The 18,090-nt window shown below is 38.1% G+C and overlaps 2 protein-coding genes across 3 annotated transcripts in view; one reads left to right on the plus strand and one right to left on the minus strand.

Annotated features, from left to right (window-relative positions):
• Positions 1-729: 729 nt before the first annotated feature.
• Positions 730-7,834, minus strand: LOC132860601 (tripartite motif-containing protein 16-like). Its single transcript, XM_060891838.1, has 7 exons — positions 7,590-7,834; positions 6,084-6,667; positions 5,136-5,231; positions 2,810-3,043; positions 2,563-2,722; positions 2,018-2,083; positions 730-1,789 (listed from the first exon to the last, which is right to left on the minus strand). Exons 1-7 carry the CDS (start codon positions 7,684-7,686, stop codon positions 918-920), a joined length of 2,109 nt encoding a protein of 702 aa, XP_060747821.1. The 5' UTR covers positions 7,687-7,834; the 3' UTR covers positions 730-917.
• Positions 7,727-18,090, plus strand: part of rnf213a (ring finger protein 213a) — a 43,385-nt gene continuing 33,021 nt past the window's right edge. For both annotated transcript variants that reach the window (XM_060891836.1, XM_060891837.1), the window contains exons 1-13: positions 7,727-7,858; positions 11,688-11,806; positions 11,954-12,135; positions 12,232-13,224; positions 13,331-13,497; positions 13,612-13,782; positions 13,872-14,074; positions 14,312-14,601; positions 14,704-14,966; positions 15,732-15,947; positions 16,785-16,977; positions 17,138-17,193; positions 17,397-17,568. In XM_060891836.1, the coding sequence (XP_060747819.1) occupies positions 11,689-11,806; positions 11,954-12,135; positions 12,232-13,224; positions 13,331-13,497; positions 13,612-13,782; positions 13,872-14,074; positions 14,312-14,601; positions 14,704-14,966; positions 15,732-15,947; positions 16,785-16,977; positions 17,138-17,193; positions 17,397-17,568 (3,024 nt within the window). In that variant the 5' untranslated portion in view covers positions 7,727-7,858; position 11,688. The remainder of the gene's footprint in view (positions 7,859-11,687; positions 11,807-11,953; positions 12,136-12,231; positions 13,225-13,330; positions 13,498-13,611; positions 13,783-13,871; positions 14,075-14,311; positions 14,602-14,703; positions 14,967-15,731; positions 15,948-16,784; positions 16,978-17,137; positions 17,194-17,396; positions 17,569-18,090) is intronic.

An 18,090-nucleotide genomic window follows, 5' to 3' on the forward strand; every position in this document is an offset into this window, starting at 1 on the left:
TTGCCTCATGATGTTTTACAGGTGATGAGCTTCAATTTGTCCTGTAGAGGCTTTGGGTTTATGTGCTTATTTTCTTCAGAGGAAGCCACGATGGAGACAAGAAATGGAGACAGTATTTACTTGTTAGTGGCACCTATACTGTATGAGGATGGGTTCCCTTCTGAGTCTGGTTCCTCTCAAGGTTTCTTCCTCATATCATCTCAGGGAGTTTTTCCTTGACACAGTTACCACAGGCTTGTGAAAGTGACAGAAAGTGACGTGACATACGGCTAAGTATGGTGACTCATACTCAGAATTCGTTCTCTGCATTTAACAAATCGAAAGTGCGTGCACGCACACACACACACACACACACACACACACACACACACACACACAGAGAGAGCAGTGGGTGCCCGGGGTTTATTAGGGATTATTGTTTATTAGGGATAAATGTTAGACATAAATAGTAATTTAACTTTAAACTTTACGATTTTTATTTTGTTTCTATGCTTCTGTAAAGCTGGCTTGAGACAATTTCACTTGTTAAAAGCACCATACAAAATAAATTGAATTGAACTCATGTTTTCATCATTATGTTTTGGTGAACATAACACCAATTAAAACCTGTTATCCATAAGAATGGATGTTTACCAGTTAATCGAATAGTAGATATGCATCTGAAAAGAATATCAGCACACTGTACAGTAGTGAGACATGTCATTCCAGCCAAAGAGGCAAAGTAAGGGCTTGTTTTAAATATTTTATTTGAGAACCAATTTTTGCATCATGTTATCAGTTTATTCTATTAACAATTACAGAAGTTTTTTCCTCCCACATCTGTTGAGCAGCTACCATATAAGTGAATGTGTACTATAGATATGTTGTCACTACAGAAATAATAATGCATAAGAAATATATTTTCCATGCAGCTCGCACTACTGTAATGTTTTGAGTCCTTTGATTATAGTCATTGTACTATCTGGATCTCTTAACCATATGGCAGGACAGACAGGAGCAGAAAATAGGGCCTGAAATCTGCAGCAGAACTGAACCTTAAAGTCAGAAACTGAGAAAAATGATAGCTGCCCTCGGTCACAGTCCAACAACACACCGATCTTCCCAGGAGGCTTCTCAGAAATCAGGTTCATCTCCTTGTTATAGGAGGCAAAAAATCCAGTGCCGAAATGTTTTGGGATATTTTTGTCCTCCTGCCCAGTTGTTGAAGTGCATTTGTTCTCTGTCAATTCTGAGACACACTCCTCTTTTTCTGTTACTTCTTCTGCCAGTGCTTGAGTTACTTCTGTTTTGTGCTTGTCCTGAAGATGAACGCCCTTGGCCATATCGTTTTTAAGATATGCTTCGAGTTTGCTTTTCTTTGATTCCGGATTGGGCATCTTGATCTTCACAGCACCTTCCTTAGTCAGTGACTTTGGTAGCATTAATTCCTCATCTTTTACTTCAGTATTGTTAGTCAACTTGTCAGTATCCTTGTTATCCCCTTTGTTCTGCCACCTGACACACCAGGAGCTGCTGTCTTGACCCAGACTCTGGTAACGGTCCTGACTGATCTTGTATGTCACACCCACAGCCCAGCTGCTGCCTTCGTCCTCTGGTGGCTGAACCTCCCAGTAATGCTGCCCCCTGCTGAACTCTTGAGAGCACAGAACCCTGAAGCCTATCTCTTTGTTGGCCAGGTAGTCTTTCCAGGTAAGTAGCCCACTGTGCTCCACAGTGACAGCCAGGCCATCCTCAGAGAGAAGCACTGAGGCACTAGCCGTGACTGGATCAAAGGTCACTCCACTGGAATCTATATGCCACGAAAGATGGAATAACAATCATTTAAATTATATGATAGATATTACCCACTGAAATGGGCAACATTTATTTACAAACATTTTAGTAACCCTCAGAATGAAACAAACAATCAATCTGGCACGTTTGGTGTTTACAATCGACAGTGTACAAAGTGAAAAGTTCACAAAAGTGTACAGTGAACTTTTCCAGTCACTAAAAATCAAACACAATCCACACGTACATTTCAAAAGGTTACCACGTCGTTTGCTGTGGCCGCTGACAATTCTGAAGTCACCTGATGTCAAATCTGTAATAATAAAAAAAGAATACAATCTGTGATCCCACTAAGCAATGTAAATAGTACAGTACTATCTAGACCGGGGGTGTCACTCTAATTAGAGGAATGGGTTTATATTCAATCACCAAGAATCTTTACATCTTTATATTTGTGCAATTATGTAATCAGCCAACAATGTGGCAGCAGTTCACTGTAAAAAAATCATGCAGTTACGGACCTTTGGGTAATGTTCACATAATACTGAAAAAATTTGAAAAAAGTGATTTTAACCATCCCTGTTTTTAGAGAATTACCTGTAATTAGCATATTTTGACAGTTATTTTATATTATGCATGTTTAATGGCCCATTTTTCCCCCTAGTGGTATAACAGAGACTTTTTTTATAACAAAGATTTTTTATCTCCAATGTTCAGAATTGCAAATTCCACCGTAAAAAGCTGCATGCTTAAACTAAGTTAGAATTGATCAGAACCCAACAGACGCCTTGCCTTTGTCTCGTGTTTCCTCTCTTCTTTGCAGCATGTCGCTGAGCTGAGATTCCAGATTACTGTTAAGTTTCTGAAGATCCAATATCATCTTCTCCACAGCTTGGCCATCCAGCTGAACATCCTGCAGTTGACCAGCCCCTGGAGGTAGTACTGGTAGAGGCTATAAGAAAGGCAAAACAGTCATTTGAAACAGATCTTTTGATTATTTTGAGCTTCTTTTTAACAAAAAATATAGTTACACACTAACCTGAAGAAAGTTGAAGTAGGAGTCATTGCATCTGCACTCATCAAGCTTATTCATTATCTGAGATATGGAAAGCATACGATTATCCATCTGTTCTTCCTGTTGTTTTATATTTTGGAGAGCTCTCGTCTTCTCTGCTTCTATAAAGGATATTGCTCTGTTCTGGGCAAGGTTAATAGTGTTCAGTAGTGCTTTAAAGCAGAGCTGCACATCTTCAATCATCTTTGCTGCAGCATCCTGTGGATACCAAACAAACTGTATTGAAAAAATGTAAATGAAATTAATCAAATAAGAGCAAGTTTTAAGTCAAGCTGCACAGTTACTAGGACAGATTAAGACCAGACCCACACCCTTTCGATATGGCTTCAGTGCCTTGCATAAGTATTCCCATTGACTTTATCCACATTTTGTAGTATTAGAACCTGGATTTAATGATGAACATTTGATTTAAACAATGTCTAACAATTGAAGGTGCAAAATACTTTATTTATTGTAATACAAATATCTGTACAAAATGTTCAAAAAAGTTCAAGGGGGTGAACAGTGTAAATAAAATCTCTCAATGCTGAGTAAAGCTGTTATCGCAAACAGACATGCTTTTCTGGTTTCTGACATTGTATCTCATAGAATAGAATTGCCATTAATACAGTACATTCTTACAATATACACTAATTCTTTAACCCTGAGTCCTAATAAGTATGTGTTGATAAAATGAGGACTATGATACATGTTTTTGTGTTTGCCCTGTAAAGTGTTTGCCCTGTAGTTAATCAACCCATTTCAATTGGTAGTTGAGTTTAATCAGAGTAAACACAACCAGGGGTGACTCTAAACATCACTTAAATAGTGCCTTTCCAGTAATACCATGACATAGGCTAAAAGGTCTTAACAAACAGCATGCTAACCTAAAATAAAAAAATTCTGGATGTGATGTGAAGGAAAGTTACTGAAATGTATTAGTCTTTATACAGTGAACTATAATAAAAGCCATTTTGTCTTAATAGAGAAAACTGGAAACTGTGGTAATTCCCAGAAGTTATCAGCCTACCAGAATTCCCCCCAAAATGCATCAACTGCTATTCTGAAAGTCTCAAGAACCCAGAAGGCCATCGGGGAACTGCAGGCCTTGCTTTTACATTTACAAGGACACAATTATTGATTCCTCCATTAGAAAGAGCCTGGGCAAAAATGGAAAAAATATAAAGCTGCAGGGAAAAATCTGGTGACCAAATGGAACAGCGTCTTGTATCATTAGATAATTAGCCAAGACTTTTGGGGTAATGCTCCTTGGAGTGGTGAGTCTCTTTCTGGAAGAGAAACATACTAATTGGAAGATGGGGTGAACATTACATCGAATATTCACCAGAGTGAGTAAGTGATTGAGTGAATTGCTAAAAAGAAAAAGTTAAAATGGGAAAAAATAAAGCATTTTTGTGTTGTTCGAAGCCTGCCTTCTTCTTTATTATTTTTGGTCATTAGTCTGTGATCTGAAGCTCAAGCTAACTTGATTAAGTAGAATGATTACAATCCAAAGCACATGAACAATTCTGAATCTCTGAAAGGTTAAAAAAAACAAAACATTTATGTAAGTGGCTTAGGCAAAGTTCTGAATCCCATTGAGATGTTGCGGCAGGACCATAGAAGTAATTTTGCAAAGATGAGTAGGCCAAGATTTCTTGAAGCTGTTTCTTCAATCAAATATAACACTACCAGTTAAGTTTCCAGTCAGGTCAATTCCTTTCATATGGGTGTATTTGCTTGCAATTAGTGAAATGATGTAATTTAAAGTATGATCTTTGTGTTTTCTCATGTTTTCATTCCTATATTACATTTTATATTTAGACCTGAAAGCAGAAATATGAAAAAATACAGTAAACCTGGAAAAAAAATTATTTCAAGCATTTAAAGCAGTTCTATAGGTTATATAATACCTGTGGCTCTTGTATGTCATTTTAAGACACCAGATGTGCTCAGACTACACTAAATAGAGAAATGATAATAACATCATTTTAAAGTGAATTATATTTTTCTATGTTGGACTTGTCTGTATGAACTATTGTTGGTTTTCCTTTCCACCACGTTTTGAGTTTTTTTCTAGTAGTATAAGCCTTTATCACATACCTTTAACACCACATTGTTATTATTGGCTTCATTGGCTGAATTTTGGTGTAATAAAAGAAAAAAAACAGAAAACTCTGTAGGGTTGTGGTCTGAATTCTGAATCTGAGAGCCCTGATTTATTAAATGGAAGACCTCTAAAATAAACTTTGCTTATTGTCTTAAATGTTGCAACTCTATGAAAAAGGGTCTGTTTACCCAGTAATCTTACCAGTACACCATCTGACATAATATCCAATGCTTCCAAGTGTTCATTAGTGGCATCCTTTCTGTCCTGAGCTTCTGTTGCAACTGGCTCGATTGCAGCCTAAGTGGATGAGTAATAACAGCAAGCATGTTATAATGAACACATAAATCATAGTTTTGAATGAAGCTGAAGTTTCATAGCAGCTATACAAAGTGACAAGTGCTGCATGCAAAGCAAAAGAATTCAAATGTATGAAATTATGAAAATTATTAAGCTTTTTAATGTGAATTCCCTTTCATTTCACTCTTAAATGCAATTTTCTCATAGTTTTTATTTTTGTTTGTACTTGACTAAAGAGATTTAGCTTAAAATATACACCTAGTAAATCATCCTAAAACATGTAAACATTGTAGTAACCTAAATTAATCCACTCTGATCCTGACAGGTAGTCAGTAAGGATTCTGTAAATGCATTGCACACACATATTTGTATAGAGAAGAATAACCTCTTAATACACAAAATAACATTCTACACATGCTGTATCTCCATCATTGAGCATTTGAAGGCTTTGGTACAGAGGAATCTATAATGAACTCAGATGCTGAGCTAATTTATAAGTTGCTAGGGAACTCCTGTTTACACAGCTCTAATTGACTGTATATGACTGTAGTAAGGACATTATTTATAATCCAACTCTCCAGTGTTTATAATTTATAATCACACTCTCAGATGTCACCCAAGTGAGGATGGGTTTTCTTTTGACTCCGGTTCCTCTCAGGGTTTCTTCCTCAGACCAAGGAAGGGAGTTTTTCCTTGCCACACTTGCCACAGGCTTGCTCATTACAGATACAGTAAATAGGGATAAATTCAAATAAATGTACATAAGCACTTTATGTTCACAAAGACAATGTCCATTGTTAAAAGTGCTATATAAATACAATTGAATTGAATGCTCCTGTTATTTCAGCTCACCTTCCAGTCTGTCCTCATTACTTCCACGGAGCGGGTGTTACACTTCCGATGCTTTGCTGTACACTGCCAACAGATGGCAGCCCCGTGGTTCAAGCAGAAAACCTCAAGCAATTTGCCATGCTTATTACACAGCAGATCTGTGATGTCTGAAACTGGTGAGCACAGGCAGTGTTTAGCTAGCACCTGACTATTCAAATGGGGTGTTACGTGCACACTGCAAAAGCTCGCCAGGCATGTCACACAGGTCTTGACTGCTGACAGCTGTCTTCCCTCCTCACAGATGTCACAGTTGACCATTTTTTCACTTGGACTCGAGACATCCTCAGACTGTGGCCACACCTTCTCAACATGCTCCATTATAGCACTAAGGATAGTGTTGGTCTTTAGAACTGGCTTTGAGGCGAACGAAATGCGGCAGTGGGGGCAAAAAAAGCGAATTTTAAAGTGTTTGCTAATGCAGTCCATACAAAAGTTGTGCCCACATGGTGTCGTCACAGGATTACTGAGGAGCGTCTGGCAGATGGAGCAAAGTAGCTCATCTTCTGGGAGAAGTAGTGGGATAAGGGACGACTTGGCGGCCATCTCTTGGCGGCCAAGAAAGATAGGTCATGTGGTCACTGGAGTTGAGATATAATAGTTGCGAAACATTTTCCAACAGTACAACTGATAAAGTCCCTTTGTAGTTCCAATGCATTTAAGAGATAAGACAACTCCTGCCACATAAATAACTAGGTACAGTTTAAACCTGGTAAATGAAATAGAAATAGAAATATGGAATCTAGTAATGAAACAGGGAATTAATAAACTTATGATTCTTCTCAGTAGACTAGAAACTCATTCAGCATGTGTCCCTGTCTCAGAAAAGGACAGATGACAAACTACATGTAAACAGAATAGGATTCATGACAAACTACATTTATTACACAGATTTCCTGGAGTCTGCTTGGGCAATGGGATGCGATTGTTCCTCTGTTCTCGATTGTCCTAAAAATTAAGACTATTTAATAACAACGACAACGAAAATAACTTCTTTGACTGTTACAACGACTATTTTTCTTCTTCTTTTGCTTTAACCTGATGAATAATACCAGCATTTCTCTTTGTGTTTATTCAAACCGCATATTGCATTTTAATTTGAAATTTAGGTAGAAAAATAGCACTTTTTTTTTCTTTACGTATAAAAGACTGAAGCAGGAACCAAATTGAATCCATAATAGATTTTCAGAGCCTGTAAATTTATTTATGACACTGAAATATGAAACATCTTTAATCTTTAACCAAACACAATTCTCCTTTCTTCACTTAAACCTAAAGATGTTATTTAGGGAAAAAAAACAAACCCTTGTATCTATCATGCTAATGAATTACTTGGTTTGTCCTTGATTTGAATGAACCTTCAATGTACTAAGTAAGCATCAGATATTAAACTCATCTAAATCTCCCTTGATCCCTTAAAAAAAAAAAAGACAGGAAGCAGGAGAGGAGAGAACAAGGGGATTTTACTACCTTGTGTACTTGTATATCTCCACGGTGCTGTATAAACTCCAGCGTGTTTATCATGAAGTCCACGTCCTGAACTCCTGACATCACGCCCATTTCCCATGAAACGAAACTTCAGCCGTGCTGTAATTTTATTTGCTCTAAAACGAAAGCTCTTTTTTTTCCCTTTGCGATGTGAATCAGCAGATCACGCAGCAAACGCTTGCACTGAACCGACTCAGCGTGACACTCTTTAACCTGGCTATGATACTAAATACAGTGATACACCTGTAGAGGTAAGGAACTGTTCTTTCTTATGAACATCTTACTGCGTGCTCGTGTTTATTTATTTATTTTATTTTATTTATTTATTTATTTATTTACGGGAAGTAGTTCGCTGATGTAGTTAGCACGATGATAGCTAACGTAAACATGGAAGGTAACATGGAAGCAAGTAGTTTTTTTTGTTGCGTTCTATTTACTTATTTTTAATCGTACGTTATCGTGAAATAGCGTTAGCTAGCAAGAAAGCTATACGTACTTACTAGCTAGCTAATAGGAGGAGTAAAAAGTGCTAGCTAGCTTGCTGGATGTCATGACATTTGTTTATATGTGCGCGCGCGAGTTAAACTCAGCAATACTACTGTAGTTTGGTCTAAATTGTTAACTAACTATACACTTTACACCGACAAGTGAAGGAAGACATGTTATTAAATTATAACACAATATGCATGTCCAGTTGTAGATGTGTTGCTTTGCACAACGTGTGTGAGGTAAACACATTGTTATATGATGCAATGGTAAGATGTTTTGTTCCAGGAAAAAAGCCCAGTGAGTGAAGGCATGACTGTTGTTATTGTACCTAAAACTAAAATGGCCACTCAGTGTTTGCTTATTAGTACCATTTGTTAGTTTCTTGTGAAGACCTTCTGAAGAAGCAAAACAATGAACTCATACAGAACAAACAAAGAATACAGCAAACATGATTACAAAGGAGTTTGAGATCAGTAGAAAGGGAGTCAATAGAAAGTACATACAGTGCTACTTGGGTTGTAAATAAAGCTTAGTAAGTAAATGAACCTACAGATCATGTTGAAATAAGTATTGGTTCTTGAATGTGATAATGTGTGAGGACATGGGTCACTGTTTGTTATGTATGTATGTGTATATAGTGCAATCCTGGTTTTGGGAAATGTGCAACTGTTTCAGATGTTAATTATATTAATATTTTAATATCTTATGCAGCTGATTAGTGCTGTCACATTTGTGTTAAAATGTCTTTGCTTTTCTCTGTGGTAAAAGATGTCGAACTGATGCAACCTCATTTATACCTTAGTATGTAGTTTAAGTCAATAAAAAAGATGCTAGAAACAAATATTACTACTACTTATTATTATTATTATTATTATTTCTTGAATCTAGCCACAGGGTTGCAAGGCAGTGACTTCTGTGCTGGTCCCAAGATGGGATAAATAGGGTAGGAAGGGCATCTGGCATAAAATGTGCCAAATTTAAACATGCGAATGGTCACCGGGAATTTTGCCCTGAGAATGTTAATAAAGAAGCACAGAGATGGTAGGAAGGAGCTGCACTGCATCTTTGTGGATTTATAGAAAGTTTTTGACAGGGTGCTGAGAGAAGAGCTATGGTCCTGTGTGAGGATGCCAGCTGTGAGTAGCTGAGAAGTACTGAGAAGGTGGAGGTGGGGCTACATCAAGGATCAGCTTTGAGTCCCGTCTTGTTTGCTAAGGTGATGGGCAAGTTGATAGATGAAGTCAGACAGGAATCGCTGTGGACAATGGTGTTTCCTCTGGAAATCTGAATCAGAATGAGAATCAGAAAGAGATTTATTGCCAAGTATGTTTTCACATGCGAGAAAGCTGGTGATCCACTGTAGGTCTGTAGTCATTAAGTCCGGTAATTTTGGGTTTTGGGTTTCTTTTGGGTTTCTTCGCTGATTCTACGTCGCGATCCGCTCTAAAGAGCTGAAAGCCCGGGAGACTTAACGCGCTGTCCGGAATGGTGTTGTTCAGCCAGGTTTCCGTGAAGCAGAGAGCAGCAGAGTTCGAAAAATCCTTATTTGTCTGGGTGATCAGAAGGAGTTTGTCCGTTTTGTTGGATAGAGAGCGGAGATTCGCCAGATGGATGCTAGGCAGCGGTGTTCTTAAACCGCACTGTCTGAGTTTCACGAGTGCGCCGGCGCGCTTCCCCCATCTGTGCGTCCTGAAGCGTTTAAACAGCGCAGCCGCTCCGCCAACTACAATATTCAGCAAAACGTCGGAATACTCAAAAACCGGTAAAAGATCTTGTGGTGTGTACTGCCGAATGTTCAGCAGTTCATCCCTGGTGAAACTGATCGGATTTCCTTGACACAGAACAGGAAAAATTAACAAAAACAGAGCAAACACTGAGGAGCTAAGCACTGAGGCCACATATCTTGAAAGAAGAGGAATGAAAGTCAGTCGTAGTCAGTCGCAGTCGAAAGTCAGTCGAAAGTCTTTTCACGTTCATACACGTGAAAGACGTGTATGAACGAGAGGGAGGGAAGTAGAACAATGAGGATACAGGATGTTGGAGATGGAGCTGCCAGGTAAGAGGTCAAGAGAAAGGCCAAAGAGGAAGTATATGGATGTGTAAAAAGAGGATATAAAGCTAATAGGTGCGAGAGTAGAGGATGCCTAGGATACAGTTTGGTGGAAACATATGATTCGCTATGGCAACCCTTAACGGGAAAAGCCGAAAGTAGAAGAAGATTAATAATATTTCTTGGCACAAATGAATACTTTTGGCCTATATATAATTAATGTATAGTAATGTAATGTAAATTAATGAATATATATATATACTGTATATATCTCTATATATCTAATATTTTAAGACAAAATGCTAGCTTAGAATTTTTCTGTAAAGAGCCAGTAATTCTGGAAGGCACTATTAAAGGTAGGGTCTCCGATGTTTGAAAGCCAATGTTGACATAAAATCACCAAAACAAATACGCCCCTAACCCAAATGGGTCCCACCCCTGTATTGATAGCTCTGCCCACACATACATACGCAACCCAGGCAACTAATGGAAAGAAATGTGTCTATCATAGCTGAAGGGAAGAACAATACGATTGCAGATAAACAAACAAGCAAAAATGACATAAGCATAATCATGCAAAGGTCGGCATATATTAGTTCTGTGAAACAAAGCAAAACCAACGTTACTCACCTATCGAGAAGGAAAAAAGCGACCTTGGCGTCTTAAGTAAAGTTGGCCGCATATTCTCAGATTCGAGTTTCCCGAGTCAATAACTCCTGAGCTAAACGCTGTTACTAGCAATATGCGGTTGTAGCTGCCTCTCTACATTACTATGACAGAAAAGAGGTGTTATTTGTGTAGGAACAGCGTTTAGTTCAGGAGTTATTGACTCGGGAAACTCAAATCTGTGAATATGCGCCAACTTCCTGCTTCCAGTTCTCTCCAGCGCTGGAAAGCTGATCCTATATTAACACGGGTCCTACTTCTTGCCTTATCATTAGCCTTTCTTCGCTTTCTTTCTTTGTTTTTATCCTCCACGTCAATGTTAAAACCGCTTTCTGCCAATGTCACACATGCGCACTGAACACTCTCCGCCCATATTGACAAGACCCGCCTCTTTCTGCTCATTGGCAACACATTTGTTTTGATTTTTGTTTAGTTTGTCATCCCGACTCAGTTTTCTGAAGCATTTCTCAAACATCGGAGACCCCACCTTTAATATTGTTATACTTTTTATCATGGTGATCTTTGCCTGATGTGCCAAGGTATGATGGCCTGAAAATGCTGTTTAAAAAAGATTTCATAATCTATAGATTTTTTCAAAAGAAAAAACCAAAAACAAACAAACCTCTGCTGAAACCTCTGTATTCTTTTGACCAAAGACCAATTCTGTGCTTAACAGTATGATGCAACCATAATCTTTAGATGGTTGACACTTAAAAGTAAAAAAAAGGCAGTAACTTTAATATGCTATAAGAGACATTTTGCTGGCATGTTTATCTTAATGTTATTAATTCTACCAATATACACCATTAATGTATGAATAATGCATGGAATGTAACCCTGATAATTAAATTTGAGACATTTTTTTTTGTTTTCAGGATGAAGTGTTCAAAGTGTAATCATGTTGCTGTGGAGGAGACTGCAAAGTTCTGCAGTCAGTGTGCGAACCCACTTACAGCAAAATCAGAGACAAATCTAACCGAGGAATCCCAAAGAGGTTATACAAATACATCTGTTTCTCTTTTGACAAATAGTACTTGTGAAATTGTGTATTTCTTGCAATGGAGTGAGCAAAAGTGTTATAGAAATGCTGCAGTTAAATCTGGGCAGTTGTTTTATAAGGCTTTCTTTATCCTTTTATCAGGTATTTTATCAAACAAAATGCCAGAAGAGTCTACACGGTCTGAAGTCATTCCACAGGCAGCTGATGCAGAAATGACAACAGAAGCAAAATCAGACTCCTTAGTCTTGCCTCAGCCTCAGTCTCCTCTAACAGCTGGGTCTCCTAAAAGGCCAAACGACAACAGCCCAAAGGTCAAAAAAAAGGTACTTCTCTACCTCATAGTTTTAGGTATTTGATGTTAGACCAAATATATTCGGAGCAGCTGTCTCAAATGCAATCTCATCATATGTTGTTTACAGAAAAAAAAGAAGAAGAAGAAAAGGAGAGTTGTGGAGAAAGTTGGAGGTCCTTTGTCTTTGACCTCTGATCTCTCTGACATCTCCCTGACCGATAAAGACATGGCAAAGACACAGGAGGAAGCTATGTCTTCCGACAGCGAGGAATCAGTGTGTCCTATGGATGAGACTCCTGACATGGCTGAAAGTCAGACTAGCGTGTCTCCTGGATCATCTCTCATCAACCCAGCAGAAGAAATGACTGGCGATCCCATGATGCTTAAGGGGCCTGCTTTACCTGAGGCAAATGCTAATAAAACCCTGGCATCAGGACAACAAGGCGATAAAGCTTGTCTTGAACCAGGAGAATTGCAAGACCAAAAATCACAGTGTGACCAAGAGTCCACTCAGCTGGGCAGTGATAGCTCAATTCCAGCAGAACCTGAAGCACTGAAACAAGAACAGCAGGGTGACCAAACGAAACCCAAGCATGAAGTTCAGAAGGATGCATTTAAGGCACAAAATCAGAAAGATGAACCTAGCAGCATGACAAGCAAGACAATCGAATCTACGAAGTCACAGAGCCAGAAAGATGAATCTAAGAAATCACAGAGCCAGAAAGATGAATCTAAGAAATCACAGAGCCAGAAAGATGAATCTAAGAAATCACAGAGCCAGAAAGATGAATCTAAGAAATCACAGAGCCAGAAAGATGAATCTAAGAAATCACAAAGCCAGAAAGATGAATCTAAGAAATCACAAAGCCAGAAAGATGAATCTAAGAAATCACAAAGCCAGAAAGATGAATCTAAGAAATCACAAAGCCAGAAAGACACATCTAATAAGACACAAAGCCAGAAAGATGTTTCTAGCATGACACAGTCCATGCTGGATCAGAATGCCAATGTTGATCAATCTGCAAATCCCGATGCTGAGCCAGGCACACAGAAAACAAGGAGTGTAAACCAGGAAGAAAAGAAATCTGCAATGGTGTTTGGACCACAGAGCAAACCTGAGGTAAAGCTCAGAGACACCGTAGAATATGCTAGTACATTTAACGTAATGAATTGTTTAAAATGTACTGTGATAAATCACATTGAAAAACTGTTCTTTTCATGCTCAGGTAAAAATTCAAAGCTCCAGTGTTGATCCCCAGTCAACGGAAGATCATCAGTCTCAGCAGTCTGCTCATGGGAAAGGAGATGCTTTGAGTGACCAGAAAAGTCTGCAGTCTAAGAAAAAAAACAAAAGAGACGGAAGTGATACAAGGAAAGAGATTCCACCAGAGAGGTATTTGGAATGTTATGGTCTTATGAAAGGCTTATTGTTTTCATGTAGGCAGAGTAGATTGTAATCTGTATTCTTTTTGCTAATTTACTAATACTCACTTCTGATGAATTCCAGAATTCCCACTTCAACTCAGCAGCTTTCCTCAAAGGAGAGACTCACCATTTACTTTCATGCTGTCTTGTCAAAGGATTTTAAATTTGACCCCAATGAAGATCGCATATTTATAAGGGCTGGCCCTCAGATTAGTGACTGGAACAAAGACCTATTGGAGCTGACTGTGACACAGTAAGACTGATCTGTTTGCTAATGTCTTGGTTTTGTGTTCATAACTTCCATAATTTATTTCTATGGAAATAACTCCTGTATGGTTTCAGGGATCTGGGTGAACATGGATTTCTTGTAGATGGGAGTCTGGTGTCTACAAAGGCCAAAGCAGAAGCTGTGTCAATACCCTACAAGTATGTGGTATACAGGAGCAAAAAGGAAAAATATGAGTACGAGTACATCTACAAATTGGATTCGAGTGAAACCACAAACCGATGTCTTTTTGTTAAAAGACAACTACTTAATGCAGAGGGTGAGGAGAATCTTTCATAATCCGTTGCTGAAACTAGGCTACGTTGCTTAGTCTAGTTAATCGTTTATATTGTGTGGTTTTAGTGAATTTTAAATGTGTTCGGCTGAGACAAAATGTTATATAACAGTCAAATTTATATTCAGTAGATTAAGTAGATATATTCAGCATATTTAAAAGGTGCAGATTAAAATCAGATTAAAAAGTTTGTGGAGATGATCTGATCCGTTTGTGTTACAGGAGAATGGCATCAGTATGATGACATCATCTGCGCAGAACCTTCTAAGGGAGTGCTTAAACGATTTAAGGAGAACTTTTGGCCTGAACAGAGGAGAAGTGTGATTGAAGGACGAGATATTGCGGGGCGAGTTATGCTTAAGACAATCTTTGATTTTCTCACAAGCTGGACTGACATCAATCTCAGAAACTTTATCACACAGCTCAAGCAGTTCCATCAGGTCTACGGAAACCCCTTTGTGTATGAAGAGAAGGGGAAAAAGTGGTCAAACTTGAATTACAATGAAAAAGATGTGAGTGTTACTGATGTCAATTGGATGCCACATCTACCATATTTTCCTTGCGTAAATAATAAGAATGCATACAATTGTTCTTCCTTTTTTTTTCCACGTTAGGTCAGTAAACTCCTAAAGAACTTTGTGATTGAACATGTTGCTCCAGAACTGCAAAAAGATGGCGCTTCAAAAAAAAGTGATTACATTAAGGAGCCTCTGAAGCCTGCGATCATTATGTTGTACTTGTGGAAGCAGTACAACCTTCAGCTAGATTACGGGGAACTTAACCGTCTTTGTTCTGCCCTTTGTCTGCCAAATCTGCCTAAAGAGGAGTTTATACCTTTTTGGACCAACATCCAGGAGTCATTTTCATGCTTGAAAGAGTGGGTGCACATTCATTCTTTACAGATTAAATGCCATTTGCCCCAGATTCCATAAATGCCCCAAACGCCATATGCCTCAGATTGTCAGATACAATATAATATCTTGTTGTATTAAAACTTGGCTGTACTTGTGCATTTGTCCAAAATGTGAAATTCTAAACGTATACTTTGAAATATCTATTAAGCTATACTTTGTTATATGAATCAGTCCCTCCGGGATATCACAATTTTGCGATTGCATAAATTAATGCAAAATTAAGCAAGCGAGATTGCAGTTTGTTTTTTAAAAATTACCTCAGATTTTTCACACATTTGGACAGAGATGCATCATGTGCCGCATCGTACAATTCAAAATCAATCATTTTGGCCACAACAATCACAAAAAAGAAATCCATGAAATCCCAGAAGAATTTTTTTTTAATTTTTATATATGGCTGATTATTAATTCACATTAGATGAAGAAATGAAAGAGTGAAATATAGACCAGAAAGTATTGTAGTTATGGAAACAACCATATTTATTTATTTATTTATTTACTAGGCCAGGGATTTTCAACTAATGAACTGTCTGGATTTGGACCAAGGAGTATTTCAGAAAAAAACTAATAAAATGCTTATAAACACTTTTTTGTATTCTATGTAGGATCTTTACAATGTACAAATTCCGAACCAGAATAAATACTTAAATTCGTTATAAATAGATTCTTCATATAAGAATACTCTGTACTAGAACGTTAACATTTAACTTGACCTTTTAACTTTCTAGTTTGCCCGACACATTGGTGGATCTGATTAACACAGTGAGGGGAGAAGGGATGCCGCGATGGATTGTTACGATCCCACTTCTGCATCTGCTCAAGGGAACTTCAAAACCCTTTGAACCTGTTTCACTCACTGTGAACACAAAAAATGAGCAGGCATGGGCTGGATTACAAGGACTGAAAGCAGCCTCTACAAAGTCATTAACTTCACAAGATCTAAGGTACTTTTTCTGTTACTCGTTTTATATGTTTTTGTGTCACATACTATTTAGTCACCACTCATTCAATGAATGCATTATATTTAACCCCAACCATATACCATAACCTGGCAGAACAGCAGAAGACAATAGTAGGGTCAGAATTTGACACAAATAGCATGAATCCATGGTTTCCATCCAGTGTGACAAAAGAGGAGCGTGTAGAAAAGAGGTGAAGTGCAGGTGGGTTGGAGAGGGTGGACAAGTGTGTCCGGTGTGTCGTGTGACAAAAGGGTGTCAGCAAGAATAAAAGTAAAGTTGTACAAGACAAGTAGTAAGAGCAGCTATGCTGTATGTGTTCGAGACTGTAGCAGAGAGGAAAAGACATGAGGCAAAGATGGATAAACGAGCTGGAGGAACGAGCACATCAGATCGGATAGAGTTAGGAGGAAACAGATGATTCGCTGTGTGACCTTCAACGGGAAAAGCCAAAAAAGCATAAGCATGGATCCATGGACCCATCTGTTTTGCATCAGCAGTCTAGGCTGGTGGAGATGGTGTAATGTTGAGGGCAATGTTTTCTTGACTAACTTTGGTCCTATTACTACAACTCAATCATTCCTTGAATGGCACAGCTTATTTGTATATTGTTGCTGTCCATGTGCATCTATTCATGACCACAATCTCCCATCTTCAAAGGGCTTATTCCAGCATCATGATGCACCAGCGTCCAGCGTCATGATGCATTATTACGATACCGTTCCTATTAAAATGTTTAATAGAATTGAGTGCTTGCATCTGTTCGTATTTTTTTTATTTTTTTTTTGGCATTAACCTGCTACACCTGGTATATCTTTTCAGATCCATGCTGAATCTGATGAAAGCAAACAGTCACCTTGTGGAAGTGGATACGCTGCTGGCTCGATCCTGGATGTTCCTGCTGTCTGTTGATCAGTTGGCGGAATGCAGCACTACCATCCACGTGGAGCTTTTAGACTTGTTGCACCTTTTCTTTTTCAAAGCTCCATCTGATATTTCCTACACCACTTCCTCAGTTAGTGTTAAAATCAAAATAAATTATTATTAATTAAGGAATAAAATATGTCGATATTTTCCAAGTGCTCCTATTGGTGTAGTTCATGCTGACAAGATTCATTTTATTTATTATGTCTCAGTTGCATTTTCTGATAGTAGAATTGTATGTTTCTCCACAGCATGTATCTGATACTCTGACCTTCATTCAAAGCCAGCTTCTTGAACAGAAATACAGGTAAGTCAAGCCCAGATTACTAACTAATGAACAGAATAACATTAATACAGTCGCCTTAATGAGACATTGGAATGAGTTCTGGTACTGATAAGGTCACATATTGGAATGCTAGATACTGCCAGATTGACTCATTATTGATAAGACATTGTATTCAACTGGGATAAACTGATCTCAGCTATGGATTTGTTTATCGTCTTTTATAGATGCTTCTCTGAAGACTATGGGAGGGACTGCTTAGCTGCAGCTGTGAAGCTTCTGGAGAAGATATGCAAAGGAACAAAGTCTTCCTACACGCATAGTTTTACAGACATTCCAATTGCTTGCTTGAACCTTGTGGTTTCAGTTTCAGAATTTTCCCAGTCTCATCTCAAACAGGTATGTCAAAGTGAATCTATTAGATATATATGAAGCTAAATCACCTTTTAAATTTTGCTTTGAATTTGGTAATACAGAAAAGGCTTTTCAAGCTTGAAGTAGTTAACCCTGGGTTATAATAAACCCCAAGTAAACAGAATCCTGGGTTATCTTGTGTCACATAATTGAAAAAAACAAAAAACAACACAGGTCTGCTGCAGCTTTGTAGTTGATTAGTTTTGTTTGTCGATTTCTGACTTTATCATATATAAATTATGTCCTGAACTAGTTTTAATTTCGTCAGACGAGACGAGACGAAATATGCTCAACAACCTTTTTTTTCATGACTAAGACGAGACGATGACAAGACTGCACCACTGTCCAAAAACGCTGACTAAGACTAAATTAACATGCATTATTGTTGACGAAAAAAGACGACATGAAAATGTTTTGTATAAAATAAAAACTAAGATAAAATCTCTCTTGATTTTCGTCTACAAGTGTATCAGCCGTTACGCCTTTAAAATATTCACAATGAGTTCG

The sequence above is a fragment of the Tachysurus vachellii genome, chromosome 18 (genome assembly GCF_030014155.1).
Source record: "Tachysurus vachellii isolate PV-2020 chromosome 18, HZAU_Pvac_v1, whole genome shotgun sequence".
NCBI lineage: Eukaryota > Metazoa > Chordata > Actinopteri > Siluriformes > Bagridae > Tachysurus > Tachysurus vachellii.